This window comes from Adiantum capillus-veneris, chromosome 4 (assembly GCF_014529385.1).
Source record: "Adiantum capillus-veneris isolate H3 chromosome 4, ASM1452938v2, whole genome shotgun sequence".
Classification (NCBI taxonomy): domain Eukaryota; kingdom Viridiplantae; phylum Streptophyta; class Polypodiopsida; order Polypodiales; family Pteridaceae; genus Adiantum; species Adiantum capillus-veneris.
Window position 1 is genome coordinate 116,862,602 of NC_140934.1, and position 20,341 is coordinate 116,882,942.

At 44.4% G+C, this 20,341-nt stretch overlaps 1 protein-coding gene across 1 annotated transcript in view; it reads left to right on the forward strand.

The window, feature by feature from the left end:
• LOC147459863 (uncharacterized protein At1g32220, chloroplastic-like) overlaps positions 1 to 16,407 on the forward strand; it is a 58,878-nt gene extending 42,471 nt beyond the window's left edge. Inside the window, exons 7-10 of the mRNA XM_086511054.1 lie at positions 2,202 to 2,281; positions 14,956 to 14,998; positions 15,801 to 15,892; positions 15,984 to 16,407. Of these exons, the coding sequence (XP_086367180.1) occupies positions 2,202 to 2,281; positions 14,956 to 14,998; positions 15,801 to 15,892; positions 15,984 to 16,154 (386 nt within the window). The 3' untranslated portion in view covers positions 16,155 to 16,407. The remainder of the gene's footprint in view (positions 1 to 2,201; positions 2,282 to 14,955; positions 14,999 to 15,800; positions 15,893 to 15,983) is intronic.
• The last annotated feature ends 3,934 nt before the right edge of the window (positions 16,408 to 20,341 follow it).

The window sequence follows — 20,341 nt, forward strand, 5'->3', positions numbered from 1 at the left end:
GAGCTCGAATTGCTCGGATGGCCAAGGGGCTCATCGCAATGACCTTGGACGCCATCTCGGGAGTCTCAAACTTTATTTGGTAATAGCCACGCCCAAGAAGCTGAATGTCGAGTATCTTGCCCACCTCTGCTTAAAGGCGGGCCAGGAGAAGATCACGCACCTCTCCTCTGCTAGGGCGGGTGCCGATGATCTTGCAGATGATGGAGGTCGCCTGGAGGTGCTCCACCTGTGCTGTGCTCTGTCGGTGAAAGAGCAAGTCGGATGGTGGGCTCTGCAGGGTCGGGCGAGGGGGCTTCTTGAGAGCCCCTCTGGGGTGGAGCATGAGCCTCCATCTGTGTATGCTGCTCTGATGGAACGCAAGACGAAAGGAGATGGCTCTCTGAGGAAATCCCAACAAGCAATGTCAGGAGGTCAATCCCTTCGAAGCAAGTCGAGAGGCGCCTTCAGGGGGATGGGAGCCAGCGAACGGAACAAGGAGGGATGGAATTGAGCAGGAGGGGTAGCGCGAGGGGGGAGGAGGAAGTGAGCGGGATGGGCAGCGCGAGGGGGGAGGAGGCGAGGGAGCAGCGCGGCAGGGGGAGGGTTGGAGCGGGGGTGGAGGAGCACGGGAGCGCGAGGGGAAGGGCTGGGGCGAGGGGGCAGCACGCAGGCAGGGCAGCAGGCAGGGTAGCGTGCAGCGTGAGAAAGGAGGGGGGAGGTGTGAGCGATGGTGAGAGGGGAGGGGGTTGCAAGTGCCGTGCGTGTTGGGGGGACGTGAGCAGCAGCGAGCGCCTCATCCTGCACTAAATGTCATTGGCAAACTTCATTTGCATTGTCAGGGGTATTTAGGGCACAAGGACTTTTATATCATGCCTTTGGAAGGGTGTGATGTCCTCCTAGGAATCCCTTGGTACCACAAGAACAACACCGTCGTTGACTATTGGGCTTAGAAAGCGACAAAGAGATTGTACTTGATGGGGAAAAAAAAAAACTGGGAGGTCGAATATGTTTGACCTCGAAAAGGAACGACAAGATTTTTTGCAAGCTGAGGCTGCTGTTTCTCTGAAGGCGTACCGGGCGAGTTGCCTCCTTCACGTCCTGAAGATATCACATGATTGATTCTTGGGAGTACACCACCGAACGAGCCACCTAACAGAGTTAGCCTAGGCCAAAATAAAGAAAGAATGAACCAGAACAGATTTCCACATTACGAGGATCGATGATATACTCGAGAGACTTCAGGGTTCTACTTGCCAAATTGATAGGAAGAGTGGTTATCATCAGATCTGAATTGCTCCTGGAGATGTCTACAAGACGACTTTTGGAATTTTCAGAGAGTTTTACAGGCACTGCGGAAGCATAAATTGGTGCGAATTTTTCTTCCCTGAGATACACTTCATGGGACATATCGTCTCGGTAAAGATGGACTTGGCCAAAACTGAGACTATTCGTTATTGGCTTGATTTGAAGAATGTTCACGAAGTTTGTCTGGGCTCGTGCTCTGTGACTGTCGTCTTTGTACAAGTACTGGATGTGTCGTGTCTTGGGGGGGTGGGGGGGTATGCATGCGGGACGGATGTGAGGGGAGGAGAGCAGGGGGAGCAAGGCAGGGGTGCCAATGAATTTGCAGCAGCAGCAACAGCTGTGAGCTCAATCTGTTGCTAGAGTTTAAGCAATTTTAGACAAACTCAGAGCAATATCAGTTGTATCACCAAAAACACAAGGATGTGATGTCCTTTAGTAGAACATTGCTGAGATATAGTGTCAAAAGTAAAGTCCACCATTGGCAATGTACAGAGAAATTACTGTCACCTAAGTGCCTAACTTTGGGCATTTTTTCACGTTCCCTGATGTATGTTTTAGTGCTCGTTTGCAGTTGAGATCTTGGGTCAAGTAGGAATGTCTGTTGTGGCATGAGTTTAATCTGTTTTATTTGCATGACTTTTTTGGAGTGGGTGGCTGTTATATCAACAGTCACAATCAGAGCTTTAGCTTGAATGAAGAAAAAAATTGGAAGTCGTCTTGATAAGTGGTTATTGAAAATTTACTTTGAGTTGTGCTAACATTCAGAAGTCAATAAGAGAGTTAAACAGAATTGTCTATAGTGGTGGTAGGAACATTGTGAAGGACTTTGTTATCTTTTTTTACCTCTATGTTTCTGATTGCCTTCCTGATAATAACTCATGTACCTTTGTAATGCTAAATCTTTACTGCATTTGCAGGAGTTAAGCGGTTTGTTTATGTATCTGCTTTGGATTTCGGCTTCCCATCATTTATCTTGCGTGGCTACTATGAGGGAAAGGTTGGTGCGCATGTCATGCTAGTACGATCGTTTATATAGATAACATCTGTATGGTTTTTATATGAGTTTGTACGAGTCATGTCTAGCTTTAATGAGTTTTTCCTGCTAAAAATTGTTATGAATTGGTTCATAATGAAGGCCATACCCGCTGTGCATGCTCTTCTGTAGACAAATGTAGGAAGCTGGCTTGGATGAAGGTTGTTACTTGAGGGTGAGAAGCTTTTCAGGAAGCTTTTTTCTCAACCTGTGAAGTAGCCTTATATAAGAGCCTATGAGACCTTGACCACAACATATGGCTTGGCTGGACAGTTTTAAGGTTTGATCTAGCCTCATCCTCTTCGTCCTAGCTGCCAGCCAATGTGTTCTTACTTGGCCAGCCTCCAGTTGCCCTGTTTGTGTAGATACCCTTGCCAATATAGTAGCCTTTGTTAGACGTAGTCCCCCCTGGCCCCCCCCCCCCCCCCGCCCCTTTCCAGTACTACCCATCCTCTTACCCTTCTTCCTATGGGTGAAGATTTGGCTGTATCTGCTGTTCCGCTTTTGGGGGGCTTGCCTCTTTTTTTGGGCTTTAACAGTTGCAGCTTGTTTTGGCTGATCGAGCGGCTGGGTTCCAGACTCTGGTCCATCACTATTGGTGCAGGGAATTTCACTGGGCTATCATTCACTCACGCCCCTAAATTGCATCAGGTGCTGCACATTTTAGAGGTCTCTTTATGATGAATTATGATGGTGCGTCCATGAAGATCACATTTGATACACTTTGCTTCATTCACAATTCAGCGGTTTCATTGCAAGGTGGTGGATATCGACTCTTAAGTAGAGAGGCGAAGGACTACCTCTAGGTTGCTTTTGTTGAAAGGCTAATTCCCAAAATTGTGATGCTCCCTTTGTTGGTTAGAGACTGCTGTAGGATTCTGTTATGTCCCGCTTGCAGGAGAGGGGATCTGGTCTAAGAAACTAGCGGGATGGGCGTTCCGTGTCCGGGCGGACGTAGTGTGAACCCAGCGAGTGTGGCTGGTCACTTTTATAAAAGGGAGACCAAGGCCTCTTTTGTAGTCATCGACCCCCACTGGTAGAGTGCCAGTGATTAACCCATGAGGTTAGGAGTGGGGCTGGGTGGTATGGGATGCTCGGTCTTACAAGGGCACGCCTACGTCCTCGAATGCTGTCCCAACACGGGGGTGCTGCCGGATAGTGGCTATGGTTGAGTGGTTCGTCCGACGCATGTCTATAGGCAGTCCGTGTAGCTTGGAGATCCTCTCCAAGTGTTTGTTTCATGGTATCAAAGTGGGCTTGGTTGTAGGAAGGATCACATGTACACCTATGGCTCGGTGCTGGGTTGCAGGGCAGCACACTGAGGGTCAGCGCGCTGTGCAGCACAGGGAAGGGGGGGGGGGGGGGGGGGGGGGGGGATGATGAGGCGACGCGAGAGAGGGGGGGGTTATCAGCAGCAGCGAGCTCGCTTCTTCGATTGATGCCCGTATTGGCTTAGTGAATTTGCCCTACCTAGTTTTCCAACAAAAGTCACTTAAAAATAATAGGTGGAAAATGTCACAAATAGGAAAAATAGGTCTATGCACTGTAAAAATGCTCCCGATGGGTTCTGATGAAAATCTGATGATCATGTTGTGTGCAACCAGAGGATATGCATCTAATCTAAGTGCTTGGACATGCACGGTCTGCGAACAGAGTCACAAAAGTGTCAGAACACTTCCTAATCTAATTGAACTGAACCTATGTCATGAAGTAGCTTGTCCACGTACACATAGGGTTAGATGTGCACGTGATATCCCCTCCTTTTCAAAGTGAGGTACTGGTACCGAACTATATGGCGTCGAGGGAGATCGCGAACAGGGTCTGGAATCCTGGAAAGGACTCTTCGCTGGCCCACTCTAATGTGTGGGTCATGCGATACTTGAACTTCATAAAGGTTTGGAATGCTTGCTTCTTTGGGCCGCACCAAAAGCGACACAAAGTCATCTGTGGCTCCTTCAATGCTTCAACTTCATCTATAGTCATGCGTTTACCTGTGAAACCACTTTCAACACAAAAACATGAACATACCCATTCCATGTAAAGTGACTGGAAAAATACTATTCCTTTGAAAAAACTGTGCATGCAATGCAGATGAACAAAGTGACGGAGTGCCAAACCGTTCATCAAACGCATGCAAACAATGGGGTCGAATCTCGACTTTCCGATCTAAATCAATCAACTGTGGCAAAACACAATGGAAATGCCGATGCTTGATGCTCAATCTTTCTTGTGCTCTTTCGGATACTGTGTCATGCCAAGGAAGAGACATGGAATGTGAATTCCTTGGGGGCAAACATTTCATCTTTTCATGAGTAATCCGCATACATCCGTGCTCATTCATGTGTGAATCGTGTTCATCATACAATATATCATGCCTATGAAAAGCGAGCACATAAGGACGGTGACTAAAATACAGGAAAGCATCACGAATGAAACACTCGAACAATGCGTGTTGACTAATCATTCAAACACATAATACTTCCCGTGGGGGTTCTTTGGAACTCCACTCGAGAGCCAAGATCGGTACTTTGTGATCTATCGAATCTGCAATGAGGTTAGCTTTACTAGACAAAGTATCAATTAAACCATCATCCTTGTGAACAATCACATCTTTGTCATGGAAATCATCCTGCTTGTGAGTAATCACATTTTGATCATACAAATCATCATACTCGTGAGAAATCACATCTTGATCATGCAAATCATCATGCTTATCATTATCATGCACATCATGTGTGCCGTGCTTTGGAAAAGAAGAGACTGAGAGAGTTTCCTTCTCCTGATTCTGTTCAAACTGCGCCTGCACAATAGAAAAGAGTCGCAACAACTCTTGCATGTGTCGGTTTCTCTGTTCGGCTGCCAAGCGCGCTTGCTCATGCTCACGCTCCAAGGCTACCCTTCTGTCTTCGGCCGCCAAGCACGCTTGCTCGCACTCACGCTCAAAGGCTAACCGGCTTTCTTTGCACTCGCGAGCCAATTCTGCTTTTCTTTCTTGGTGCTCGCGATCCATTTCTACTCGTATTGCTTTGGCCGCCAAGCGTGCTTGCTCGCGCTTACGCTCTATGGTTGCCATTCTTTCTTTGTGTTCTACCTTTCTTTCTGCTTTTCTTGCTTCGCGTTCTAACTTCCTGTCCATCATCATAGCCTCCATAGGAGTTAGTGCAATTCTTGGCGTAGATGGAGAAAGGAGAGGGTTGGAAAAACCGCTTGGTGGGGAAAATTCTTCTTCTCCACTTCCATGCTCATCACCTTCATGCGAAGTATCCATTCCGCTTCGGGTAATGACCGTACACTGAAGTCTTGGGTTTTGAAGTTCACGAGGAACTTGGGTTCTTGTGGGTCTTGGGTTCTTGAGTTCTTGAGGTTCTTGAGTTCTTAAGGTTCTTGAGGTTCTTCTTCAGCTTGCAATCTGTGTTAGAGAAGGATCTTCTCTTACCCGAGCTCTTCTCTTTTTCTTGCGGGTGCACCCCTTGGCGGCCTTGCGCTCACACCAAGGTTGCTTTTTCCCACCTCACGTCGATTGGCCGGCCGCTAAGTGCACGGTCCGCTCTCAAATGAGTGAAAAGAGGCACAAGGGGAGGCTGGACAAGCCCTTCTTTCTTGGGTTTCCTGTCACTCCTCAAAAACACGATTAGGAATCGACATGCCCAAGAGGACTTGGGTTACGTGCGACCGCAACAAGCAAAAAAAATTCGTGTGGTTCTTTCCTTGAGTGATACAAAACACTGCCAAAGCTCTGATACCGATGTAAGGTGCAGCGGAAGTGGATGTTGAACTTTGCTCAAGATGCGTGCTCCGAACTGTGCTCAAGGGTTCCTTTTACTTACGGAAGGGAGAGCCTTTTGTTCCTTTAGTGAGAGAGTGCAATGGACACAAACAAAGTGGTAAACACTGTGAATGAAGGTGCTGAGACTGAGAGATAGAGAGAGAAGAATACGACACCAGAATGTTGTCAAAAGCCTCCTCCGAAGGCCCCACTCTCTATGGCGAGAGCGGTCTACCATTGATTGCACAAATCTCTACAATGCTTGGACTTGCTGACGATGAGGACGACGACGAGACGGGCTGAAATCTGCAAATATTTATTTGCTGAATTCTGACTCTATGTCGATGACGATGATGCAATGACGACGTGCTGAAAACGCAGATGCTGAAATCTGCGTTTTCCGGGCTGAAAATGCAAACTACGCTAAATCTGACCGTGCGGTGAGGATCTGCTACGGGAAGGTGAGATTTGTGAGGTTCGGGACTTGTTCTACTGTTTCTAAATGCTGAAAACTGAAAACGCTGGTGCTTGTGGTGGTCCGTTGCAGTGAATCTGCAAAACGTTGAGAGGCCAGGCTGATGCAAAAACGCTAGGGCTGAATTTGGCTTTGATGCAAAAACGCTATGGATCTGTTGTATTGCTGCTGTCAGGCTGATTTGCTGTGCAAAACGCCAGGGCTGGTTCTTGCTAAAACGCTAACTGTTGATGCAGAGAACGCTAGGGGTCTTGTTGCAAAAACGCTAGGTGTCTTTGGGGTCTTGCTGAGAAGGTGCCTGTTGAACCTTGGTTCCTGCTGCCTCTTTTGCCGAAAAGTGCTAGCGCTAGGTTTCTTATGTATTGGCTTAGTGAATTTGCCCTACCCAGTTTCCCAACAAAAGTCACTTAAAAATAATAAGTGAAAATGTCAAAAATAGGGAAAATAGTTCTATGCACTGTAAAAATGCTCGTGATGGGTTCTCATGAAAATCTGATGATCATGCTGTGTGCAACCAGAGGATATGCATCTAATCTAAGTGCCTGGACATGCACGGTTGGCAAACAGACTCACAAAAGTGCCAAAGCAGTTCCTAATCTAACTCAACTGAACCCATGTCATGAAGTAGCTTGTCCACGTACACATAGGGTTAGATGTGCACGTGACATCACATGTCACGTGCACATCTAATCCTATGTGCAGGTGGACAAGTTGTGCCTACTTCTAGGGTTTAGGTAGCCTAGAGAGTGTTTTGGCATCTTTGTGAGTCTGTACGCAAGACGTGCATGTTCAGGCACTTGAGTAGTTGCATACCCTCTGATTGCACAACCCATTAGCACTAGCGTCAATACCTTGCATCAAGCATAAGCATTTTCACCGCACAGAACCTCTTTGCTCGATTGCGCGTGATGTGATGTCACGTGCACATCTAATCCTATGTGCAGGTGGACAAGTTGTGCCTACTTCTAGGGTTTAGGTAGCCTAGAGAGTGTTTTGGCACCTTTGTGAGTCTGTACGCAAGACGTGCATGTTCAGGCACTTGAGTAGTTGCATACCCTCTGATTGCACAACCCATTAGCACTAGCGTCAATACCTTGCATCAAGCATAAGCATTTTCACCGCACAGAACCTCTTTGCTCGATTGCGCGTGAACCACCTCTTACAACACATTTTATTAAGAAAATGACCCTTAAAATTCCAGGTCGTGGGGTTATTTGGAAGGTTGCTCGACCCAGGCTCTGGCACCTATATAAGGGGGCACTTGGGCACTAGATGAAGCCAGAAGACACCAAGGGAGCAGAAGCACCAAGCGGTACCTGCTGCAGATTACATTGGTATCAAAGCTCTTTGGCAATGTTCGGTATCATCACTCAAGGAAAGAAGCACAAAGAACCACAAAATTTTTTTTGGCTTGTGATCGCACATAACCAAAGACCACTTGGGCGTGTCGATCCCTAATCTGTGTTTTTGAAGAGTGGCAGGTAACCCAAAAAAGAAGGGCTTGTCTATCCTCCCCTCGTTCCTCTTTTCTACTCATTGAGAGTGGACCTTGCACTTAGCGGTAGGCCAATCGACTTGAGGTGGGAAAAAGGAACCTTGGTGTGAGCGTAAGGCCGCCAAGGGTGCACACTGCACCCGCAAGAAGGAGTTGAGTTTGGGTAAGAGAAAAGCCTTCTTAAACGCAGATTGCAAGCCAAGTACCCAAGTATTCCAAGAACCGACGTACCCAAGAACCCAAGTAATCTACTACTCAGTGCATGGTCATCACCAAAAGCGGAATGGATACTTTGCGTGAAGGTGATGAGAGTGGAGTTGGAGGCGAAGAAGTCTCTACACCAGGAGGATTGTTCCCCAATCCTCCTGTCACGGGGACGGGCACCACGTGCCAACGGAAAAGAACAGATTGAACAACTTTAAGCACTTCAAATAACAACTGATCTGAAAGAGATCGCGACACACGAGACGGGGAGTAGCGGAATCCACCCCAAGAGAGCACTGGCCCCAAACCTTGGCACCCCTTTGGGAATTCTTTATATTGCTTGAACTCAGTACAATGCCGGTACTCTAGACTCTGCACCTCCATGCGGGAGCATACCAGAGAATGAGTCATTGGCTCATATTTAAAGCCCTTTGGCCATGAAAAGCAGTTATTTGAAAAGCTTTAAACTCAAAAGCATCTGGCCTCAAAAACTGACGCTAAAAGCTACCCAACAAAAATCACGAAAATCCGTACAAGTGTCACGTCAACACAGTCAGCGCAAAATCCAGAAATCCGTACAAGTTGCCACTTCAACATGTCAACGCAAAATTCAGGTGTACGTACTAGCTTGCCACATCATCAATTGCTACGCAATAGTGCGTGTGTGTGTGTGTGGTCCTGCTTTATTCAATACGTTAGGTCACTTGGGCCCCATCGGACGAGGTCCCGCAAGTTGGTAAAACTTCTTCTAGGGTTAGGCTCCTCGGCCGAGATCTGCAGGTTGGCACCGTTCTTCAGTGGCTTGACACGTCAGCAATTTGTGACACCTCCTCCATCCCCATCTATGCCATGGATTGCACCATGCTCTATGGAGACTTTGGTCAAGTCGATGATGGAAGTCAATGATGGAGATGATGCTACAACAAGAGGCTCATTGTGTTAGGTGCAGCGGAATGAATGTTGTATTTTCTCAAGATTAGTGATCTTTATTGCTCAAGGTTCCTTTTAGTTCTTAGGGAAAGAGAGAGCTTTCCGTCTTATGGAGAGTGCTATGATCACGAACAAAGTGAGTGGATATTGTGCGTGCAAGTGAATGAGACTGAGAGAAGGAGAGAGAAGAGATACGACACCCGAGAGGTTGTAAAACCCTCCTCCGAAGGCCCCACTCTCGTCGGCGAGAGTGGTCTACTTTGATTGCACAAAGGTGTACAATGCGTATGCAATGGACTATGCAACTTGGTCTATGCCGATGACGACGACGGTGACGACGACGACGATGGCTGAAATCTGAGATCTTCTAATCGCTGAATTTCGGGACTGTTTCGGTGGCTGAAAATGACTGTTTTGGCTGCGTTTTCTTGGCTGAAAAATGAGGTTTCTTAGGGCTGAAAACTGACGGTCTTTACGGGCTGAATCTGCTACACTTTAGGTGAATAATGCCGGTCTTAATTTGCTGTTGAAATCCAAAAACGCCAGGGGCTGAAATTGGTCCTTCTGTCGCCGGGGTTCCGCAAATGCAAAAACGCTAGGCTGATCTGCTGTGTCGTGATGACGCCGGGGCTGATCTGCTGTGCACAAATCGCCAAGGCTGATCTGATGCAAAAACGCTAGGTCTTCTGTGGAGAAAACGCCAGAGTAGTCGTGGGGGTTGGTCTTGCTGAGAAGTTGCCTGTTGAGCAAGGTGCTCCTGCTGCCTCTTCCGCCATTCAGTGCTAACTTGGGTTTGCCTATATAGAAACTTAGCAAAATTGCCCTACCTACTTTTGTTGGAAAGTCACTTAAAAATAATAAGTGAAAATAACCAATAAATAGGAAAATAGGGTAAATGCACTGGAAATTCCCCTAAGTGATGCGAATGGATTCTGATGGGAATTTCGATGATCATGCTGTGTGCAATCGGAGGATATGCATCTATGCTAAGTGACTGGGCATGCACTGTCTACGAATAGACTCACAAAAGTGCAAGATCACTGCTAATCTAACTTGATCGGATTAACTGAACCCTGCTGTGGTGTAGCTTGTCCACGGACACATAGGGTTGGGATGTGTCACGTGACATCCCCTCCTTTTCAAAGTGAGGTACTGGTACCGAACTGTATGGCGTCGAGGAAGATCGCAACAACATCCGGAATCCTAGAAGGGACTCTTCGCCGGCCCACTCTGCTGTGTGGGTCGAGCGGTACTTGAACTTCATAAAGGTCTGCAACGCTTGCTTCTTTGGGCTGCGCCGAAAGCGACACAAAGTCTTCTGAATCTCCTTTCTTGCGTCAACTTCGTCGAGTATCTTGCTTCTTTCGTCTTCAAGAATCTCCATGGCTGAAAATTCCTGAAACCATCTCCAACACAAAACCATGAACATACCCATTCCATGTAAACTGAAGGAAAAAAATCTTGTCTTTCTCAAAGACTGTGCATGCAATGTAGATGAACAAATAGACGGAGTGACAACCCGTTCATCGAACACATTCAAACAATGCGATCGAATCTTTTCTGTTTGATCGAAATCAATCAACTGTGGCAAATCACAATGGAAATGCCTATGCTTTGTGCTCATATTATCATGTGCTCATTCGGAAACTGTGTCATGCCAAGGAAGAGACATGAAATGTGACTTCCTTACATATAAACTTTTCAACTTTTCATGAACAATCCGCATACATTCGTGCTCATCCATGAGGGAAACGTGCTCAACATACAATATGTGATGCCTAGTAAAAGGGATCACATAAGGATACTGACTAAAATACAGGAAACCTTCACGAATGAAACACTCGAACAATGCGTGCGTATCAATCATGCGAACACATAATACTTCCTGTGATGGTTCTTTGGACCAAGGCTCAAGAACCAAGATCGCTTCTTCGGGATCTATCGAATCGTCTTGTGGGGGATCTGTGGACCTCGACTCGAAAGCCAAGATCGATTCTTGGTGATTGATCAAATCTACAACGAGGTTAGCTTCGCTAGAAAAAGCATCAACTAACACATCATCCTTGTGAACAATCACATCTTCTTCATGCAACTCATCATGCTTGTGAGAAATCACATCTTGATCATGCAAATCATCATGCTTGTGAGAAATCACATCTTGATCATGCAAATCATCATGCTTGTCATTGTCATCCAAATCATCATGCTTATCATTCAAATCATCATGCTTATCATCATGTAAGTCATGGTCAATCAAATCATCATCATGCTTCACACAATCATGCAAATCTTGTGTGTCATGCTTTGGAGAAGAAGAGACTGAGAGAGTCTTCTTTTCCCGATTCTGTTGCATCTGTGCTTGAGCTTGAGAAAAGAGTCGCAATAACTCTTGCATTTGTGCTTTGTTCTCGCGATAAAATTCTGCTTCTATGACTGCCCTTCTTTCTTGGTACTTACGCTCGATGGCTGCCATATCTTCTTCGTAGGCTTTTCTTTCTGCTTCTCTTTCTTGGTCCAACTCCTCCATAGGAGTTAGTGCAATCTTTGTCGTAGATGGGGAAGGGTTGGAAAAACCTCTTGGTGGGGAATATTCTTCGTCGTCTCTAGGCTCTCTCATGCTCATCACTTCCAAGCGAAGTATCCATTCCGCTTCGAGTGATGATCATTCTGAAGTCGTGGGTTCTTGTGGGTTCTTGGGGGTCTTGGGTTCTTAAGTCCACGAGGAACTTGGGTTCTTGCAGGTCTTGGGTTCTTAAGTTCACGAGGAACTTGGGTTCTTGAGGTTCTTGAGGTTCTTGAGGTCCTTGATTCGTGAGAATCCTGGGTTCTTGATGTTCTTGAGGTGTTCTTACGCTTGCAAATCGCGTTGGAGAAGGATCTTCTCTTCACTCGAGTTCTACTCCTTTCTACGGGCGCACCCCTTGGTGGCCTTGCGTTCACACCAAGGTTGCTTTTTCCCATCTCACGTCGATTGGCCGGCCGCTAAGTGCACGGTCCGCTCTCAATGAGTGAAAAGAGACGCAAGGGGAGGTTGGACAAGCCCTTCTTTCTTGGGATTCCTGTCACTCTTCAACAAAACACAATTAGGAATCGCCATGCCCAAGTAAACTTGGGTTCAATCGATCACAAGAAGCAAAAAAATTCTTGTGGTTCTGGAGTCTTGAGGGTCTTTCCTTGAGTAATGCAGAACACTTCCAAAGCTCTGATACCAATGTTAGGTGCAGCGGAATGAATGTTGTATTTTCTCAAGATTAGTGATCTTTATTGCTCAAGGTTCCTTTTAGTTCTTAGGGAAAGAGAGAGCTTTCCGTCTTATGGAGAGTGCTATGATCACGAACAAAGTGAGTGGATATTGTGTGCAAGTGAATGAGACTGAGAGAAGGAGAGAGAAGAGATACGACACCCGAGAGGTTGTAAAACCCTCCTCCGAAGGCCCCACTCTCGTCGGCGAGAGTGGCCTACTTTGATTGCACAAAGGTGTACAATGCGTATGCAATGGACTATGCAACTTGGTCTATGCTGATGACGACGACGATGACGACGACGACGACGATGATGGCTGAAACTGAGATCTTCTAATCGCTGAATTTCAGGACTGTTTCGGTGGCTGAAAATGACTGTTTTGGCTGCGTTTTCTTGGCTGAAAAATGAGGTTTCTTAGGGCTGAAAACTGATGGTCTTTACGGGCTGAATATGCTACACTTTAGGTGAATAATGCCGGTCTTAATTTGCTGTTGAAATCCAAAAACGCCAGGGGCTGAAATTGGTCCTTCTGTCGCCGGGGTTCTGCAAATGCAAAAACGCTAGGCTGATCTGCCGTGTCGTGACGCTGGGGCTGATCTTCTGTGCACAAATCACCAAGGCTGATCTGATGCAAAAACGCTAGGTCTTCTGTGGAGAAAACGCTAGAGTAGACGCGGGGGTTGGTCTTGCTGAGAAGTTGCCTGTTGAGCAAGGTGCTCCTGTTGCCTCTTCCGCCATTCAGTGCTAACTTGGGTTTGCCTATATAGAAACTTAGCAAAATTGCCCTACCTACTTTTGTTGGAAAGTCACTTAAAAATAATAAGTGAAAATAACCAATAAATAGGAAAATAGGGTAAATGCACTGGAAAATTCCCCTAACTGATGCGAATGGATTCTAATGGGAATTTTGATGATCATGCTGTGTGCAACCGGAGGATATGCATCTATGCTAAGTGACTTGGCATGCACTGTCTACGAATAGACTCACAAAAGTGCAAGATCGTTTCTAATCTAACTTGATCGGACTGACTGAACCCTGCTGTGGTGTAGCTTGTCCACGGACACATAGGGTTGGGATGTGTCACGTGACACATTGTGCCGCCATGGATAGAGATTGTGAAGAAAGAAGGGCAGCTATGGAGCTCGAGCGTGAGCAAGCACACGAGGTCGGGATGGGTGTTCGGTATCCGGGCGGATGTAGTGTGAACCTGACCAATGTGGCCGGTCACTTTTACAAAAGGGAGACCAAGGCCTCATTTGTAGTCATCGACCCCCGCTAGGAGAGTGCCAATGGTTAGCCCATGAGGCTAGGAGTGCGTGAGGACACCTTGAGGAGGTGAGGCCTAGTGCTATGGAACGTTTCATCTTACAAGTGCATGCCTATGTCCTCGGACGGTGGCCCTAGCATGGGGGTGTTGTCAGATGGTGGCTATGGTTATGTGGTTCGCTCCCGACGCGTCTTTAGGCGGTCCATGTAGCTTGGAGATCCTCTCCGAGTGTTCATTTCAAATTCAAATTGAGACATCAGAACAGGCTAGTAGAGATGATGAACCGAATTCCCTCGACTTTGGTAGAGCTAATTGCTATCTTGTCATTTGGAGTGGGTGATGGATCTTGCTAGCTTGGGCAATTTTCATTGTTACAATTAGATTGTTAGGTTTACTAGTAGAGTTCTAGCCACATATTTTAGAGATCGGTAGGAGTCTGGGTGTGGTGTTGAGAGCACCGTCTGATGGTGTTAACACTCTTACTCTTCGAGCTATGTGCTTCATTCAGGAGTATCACCCTCTATTGCATGGTGCTCAATGGTTGCAACCTGAAGACTGGTTGATTTGAACCATCCAGTTCCAGAGTCTGATAAGCCGCTATTGTGGCGGACATTCCCACTAGGTCACCATTTATTGGCTTCTCCAAGTTACATCAGGTGCAACATTTGGAGGTGACATTCTGTTTATGATTGATTTTGATGAAGTCTCCATTGGAGTCGGATTTTCTGCAGATACACTACACTCTGTTCACAGTTCAGTGGTAGAAACCTCTTAGGGAGTCGGATTTTCTGCAGATACACTACACTCTGTTCACAGTTCAGTGGTAGAAACCTCTTAGGGAGCCTGTGAATAGGTGATCCATGGGAGCTAAACCTACAATTTATTTATTTTTTTGGGAGGGGGTGGGGGGTGGTGGAGATGGAGCTCTGTCACGAAGGGCACCCACTATTTAGCATTTAGGCTGCATCTTTGTCTGGCCGCCCGTTTTATGTTCTGAGCCCATTTTTGCCCATGCCAAGGATATGCGCTAGCCATACAAGTAGGCCCTAGACCAAGGTGAAGTAGCAGGAGTGCTGAATACTCTTAACAGAGGGATGGATGGATAGATTGATAGGTAGCTAGATAGATAGAGAGGTAGGTAGGAAAGGTGGATAGGCATGCCATAACCCTATGCTGGATTTAGTAAATATAAGATTTGCTTTGCTTTGTTCTGTTAAAAGAGGTGTGAAGACTGACTGCATCTGTATTTCACTCCAGAAAGCCGCTGAGGATGCATTACAAATCAAATTTCCATATGGAGGTAGGCAATACTTGTTTTGAGAAGCTTATGTTATTCTTAGGCCATTGAAAACAGATACAGTTGCTATTTTCTGATTTTAGGTTCTTGTTAAAAAGTTGTATTTCTTTATGGACCATTGATACAACATTCAAAAGTCAAGGTCAACTTAAGTTTAGAGATTAAAAGATTTTAGAAACCAGCACCAGTCACTTATTTCAAAGATGTACGAGATTGTTTTTGAGGCTAATTAATTTGCTCAGTTTGTATTCAACCACCACTTTATCTGTGGTAAACCATCTTGCTCATAAGATGGAAAGATACGAATCACAAGGTTTTGCAGTGCCAAAACTGAAAGTCTTGAAAAGAATGGCTGCTTTTAGAGTGTGGTCACCTTGTGATGGCTAGCCATGTTGGGTGGAGACTCCTATAACACTAAACTCAAATTACCATTTGACCTTGAGTCAACAGTAAAACCTCACTATCATTACCAACCTTCATTTTGTGTCTCTTTCCCATGCACAGACATAATTTTGTTTGTGATTGATGCGTAAAGTTTTGCTATGCTATTTTTGCTTGGATTGGACGAAATTGGCTTCTAAATGAAAGAATTTGGTCTTTAATTAAGCTCTTAAGAGTTGAATTCGCATTCCTCTTTAACACAAAACTTTGTTGGAATAACGTGATCTTAGATGACACAATGATTGTCTAATAAAAGAATTAATGAAGAGTGCTCAGAGTAGGTGTTGTAATATGATGTATTGAATGTTCAGTCTAGAGTCATATGTTGGCTAGCTTAATGACTTTCCAATGCATTTTACCTTAGGTATAATATTGCGACCTGGATTTATTTACGGAGACCGGCAGGTTGGAAAAATCAAGATTCCTCTCGGTGTTTTGGGTAGTCCGCTTGAAACAGTAAGTATGCCTTAAATGTCTCAAGACCTTGAGTCCAGTCCTTGGGAGTGTTGATAAAGAGTGATAAAAGGCCTGTTATATCTGTTGGCAGGCGCTGACGTATGCCAAAAGTGCCACACAAATTCCAGTGATTGGCCCGCTGTTTGTTCCTCCAGTAAAGGCTACATCAGTTGCGAAAGCTGCAGTGCGGGCTGCGACTGACCATGCAGTGCCTCCTGGAGTCTTAGATGTTTGGGGCATCAATAGACTGGGAGACAGGTGACAGATAGTCTCCATATAGCGAAATCCTTTCTTGAGTTTGTTTCTTTTGTTAAGCATTTCTATTTGTAGATTTATAATTTTCAGATTCTGAAAGGGGTTAAGAAAGACAAGATAACGCTTAAAATTCAGAGTTAAGATCTTCGTTTCTAGCCGTATGTCAGCATTATAATACCATAAATGATGACATTATTGACATGGTTTCAAAACAGTGATCTTGAAGGAGTATGAAGTATTTGTCACTTCCTTTCCCTGTCTATTGGAACTTTTCAATAATGCCTACTTTGATTTGCTCAATTATGGGTAGGGCTCTCTCTTAACAGTTAATTTCTTTCATTTGCAAAAAAAGGATGGCTTCATAGGCACAATAAATAATTTCTCTTTTGACTAGAGGGAGCGGTGCACATGCCAAAATATTGTAGTCATGGGTTGACTTAACCAATGTGTCATGTGCATATGACGTCCACGTGCACATGCTGCTATGGATCAAAGTCAAACCATAGATTATGTCATCTTAGGGGATTTTGTACAGGTTGCCTGTTCAATGTATCATGTGCAGATGGGTTTGACGCGCCACGTGCATGTGCCGCTATGGATCAAAGTCAAACTATAGATTAGGTCAGCTTAGGGGATTTTGTACAGGTTGCTTGTTCATGGGACTTCGCATGTGTAAGCAGCCATTAGATTAGTTCGGACCTCTACATAACCCCCTTCACATAACTGATTGTGCAAAGTGCACTCAGGCAGCTGACAGTGCTGTGTGCCGGCAGAAATTCGTGGTGTGTTCTTGCAAGTACTTATGGTAGCAATCCTCCCGACAACAACTTGCACATGTAGCCCACTTGCACTATTAGCTAGGCGGTCGAAGACAGAGAACTTTAATTTTCAGCCAGAAGACATTTGAGCTGTAAAAAAGCCTCATTTGCTTTGGAGTCTATTGAGGCATCATGGAGCAAGTGTAATGCGTCCCATCTTTGAAAGCACTTCTTTAGGTTGTGCGTCCTACCTAAACTTAATATTTTGCTTTTGTGTGTTATTTAGATGTTTGTGCTTGCTTTTCATGCAATTCGTGGAAGTTGATGTGAAGGGTTTTGGCGAATCTTAACCATGTTTTCCACGACTCTCTCCACAGTACAACCTCTCTATCTAGAATAACCATTCCAGACAAGTGGGCACCCAACATCTTAGGCATACTCATGTCATACATTCATAGCCCTTATATTTAGAGAAGACATCCATGCTATCATGTAAAAGATATCATCCTCAAATCTTTACACCAAACAAAAAATACCCTACCTGAGATGAAGCCAGAGATTGAACCTCGCCACTCAAATAATGCATACACTATAATACAACCACAGATTGAAAGTAAACAAGTCCGCTAAGTGAGGGAAAACCCTCACCTATAAGGTTAATCTCCGTCGAAAAAGGTCCATTGTTCATGCTTAGAATGTCATCCATGTATCTGTAAGTATGCTTAAATAGGGAGAGATTATGACAGTTATCCTTATCTTTCATGGTTTTGAGAAACCATTTGTATTCAAAGAAGGTTAATTGTAAATTACACATAAGGGATGAGCATGAAAAACCCATAGGGATGCTTAGGCTTTGGTTAAAACATTGGCCTGCGAAGATGATAGAACAGTTGTCAAGAATTAAAGTAATGTAATTCACCAATTTTTCCTCATTAAAGTGGAAGAGGTGAGGTGAGTGGGATTTCTTAATCCATCTTGGGTTATTAGTGAGGGAGATCTAGAAAATTCATTTTTCATTATCATGCTTAAATGCTTTCTCAATCATTCTTCAACCCCGATTCCCCATTCAGGGATATATTTTTGTAGCATTGAGTGATATGGATATCAAGCATTAGCCTACGAAAAATGTTAAAAGCAATTTGAGCAACCACCAGTTGTTTGGCATGGCCCCCCAACCATGAGCATATAAGGGATAATTGAAATTCCATCGATTTCTCAGGGAAGAGTTGATCAAGATGGTTAAGGATATACCAGATAGCATGGTCAAATCACATGAGGCTTTGGGGTCAAGAAATTTGCAGGCACATTTTAGATAGTCGGTATACATTCCAATTAGATTTAGTGTAGAAGTTAGGATTGCTTTTGGCAAACTCCATGTTACCTTTTCTACGAACGTATAACCCTGCAATAGAGGAGCACTTAGAATGGTTAACAAAGTTAAGGTTGAAGGGGGCTTTGATGAGTTCTCCTTTTCCAAAAACTGCTCTCCTTTCAAGATTTTAAGTCTGCAATCTTCAACCGTGGATGATGGTAGATTAGCCAAATAAACCCAAGTTTCGCTAAGGATCGGTGCCAAAAACTTTGTTGGGGAGGACCTAGAGCTGATGGTCCACACCAAAGGACTCAACTTCAATTTGTCTAATAGGTAAAAAAGGAAAAACTTTAGACACTTGGGGCACAATTTTTAAAAGGTTAGAATCACTGAGGGAGCAGAGGTTGTTTTGAAATTCCTTGACAGCTTCCAGAGCAGCATTGTCCTTGTCTAAAGTTACCAAGATTTTGACCCAATCATTAAAGAAAGCATGTGCAAGACATAAGCCTTTTTATCTGTAGCTAAGGTCGATTTAAATAAGTGGAGAAGCATCCAAGTTACTTATACATCTGAGGACAAGGGAGGTTGCTACAGAGAGAGGTTCAGAAGTTAATTCTAGGCCTTGTGAAAGGGCAAGGGTCTGCAATAGACAAATGCCCAGTTAGCAAGAGATTACTTAGGGTAAGAGGTTACAATGCTCTTAACCTTTCTAGTAAGAAAAGGTCTAGTTCTAATAGCCAAGGATTTTTTAGGAGGATGGTCTTTTAAGTAAAATCTAATTTGTTCTAAAACTCTTGTATGCTTCTTCGGGTCGTGGATTACCCTCATGCGAGCAGTCAATTTATAGTGTGTGTGATCTTGAAAGTTTATACAAAGTTTAGGTTAATATTGTAGGATGGACCTGTAACCCTTAAACAGGTCAAGTCAAAAAGACTATGATAGCTGTGAGCAGGTATCCAAAATTATAGTTTAAGAAGGACCGCCTAACACCAACCAACCTAAACAGGAATTATAGACAGTGGGTCCAACTTAGCACTATAATTCAAGAAAAATCCTAAAGTCAATGTCTTGGTTTCCCAGAGAACTAGGAAAGCCTTATGTATAGGACGTGTGTATAGTTGCTTTACCTATATAATAAAACATAAATAAACATTTTAGTTCAAAATATAGCTAGCTTTAGACAAGTGACAATGATTAGTACAAAAATAACTCAGTCTTGGAACTATAAGAATGAGGTCTCATCCTAGTGTAGAAGTACAATGGTCGATCCAAAATGCATGTTCCATGAAATGGCAAGATCGTGGTATGTCAAGGGAAAACATTTTCTTTAAGCAAAAAAAAATCCAAGAAAGGATAGAGTCCTCACCTGCATCCATCCAAACAAGACAACAAATATGTTAGCTTTGAATGGGTTTTACAGGTGGTGCAACGGAGTATATTAGTTGTTATCCATGTCCAACTTACAACTTTTTTAACTTAAAACAAATGTTTAAAGTGTACATGTATTCCAATTTTGTAAAGTACAAGGTGTGTTTTTTTAAGTTCTTTCTAATTCTTGTAAAAAGTTATTATCCTTTTGAATTATGGTAATAGCTATATGTAAGGTTTTTATATAGCCCTATTTTTATTAGACCATAAATAGATATTAACATACATATCATTGTGATGGGAAGGCCACCACCCCTTCCGATCCAAGTGTCCTAATACCATTATCATCCCAGAGTCATTTTGCAAGTCTTATAGCACCATAAACTTTTTGCAAGGTTGTCTTGCACTTTCTTAATGTAGCAAAATCAGTTAAACAACTCTCCTAGATCACCTCAATCAAGTGTACATGGTATCCCTCTTACCGCCTCTCAACCAAAAAGCCATGTGGCAAACCATAGTAGCCTAATCTTCAGCATTAGATACGCCCCTCTCAAGAAGAACCACATATGTTTCTCGTTTGGTTTAGGTACCAAATTCAGCTAAGCATATCAAGCCAAAACAAATCATCTAGACTAGATTGAATAAGAGGTATCCCCCCTCAAAAAACAGAGATTGTATCAACAAGTGTACTGTCGCCATGCCTAATGTGAAAAAAACCTGTAGTATGATGGACCATACAATAACCCAAAAGACGAC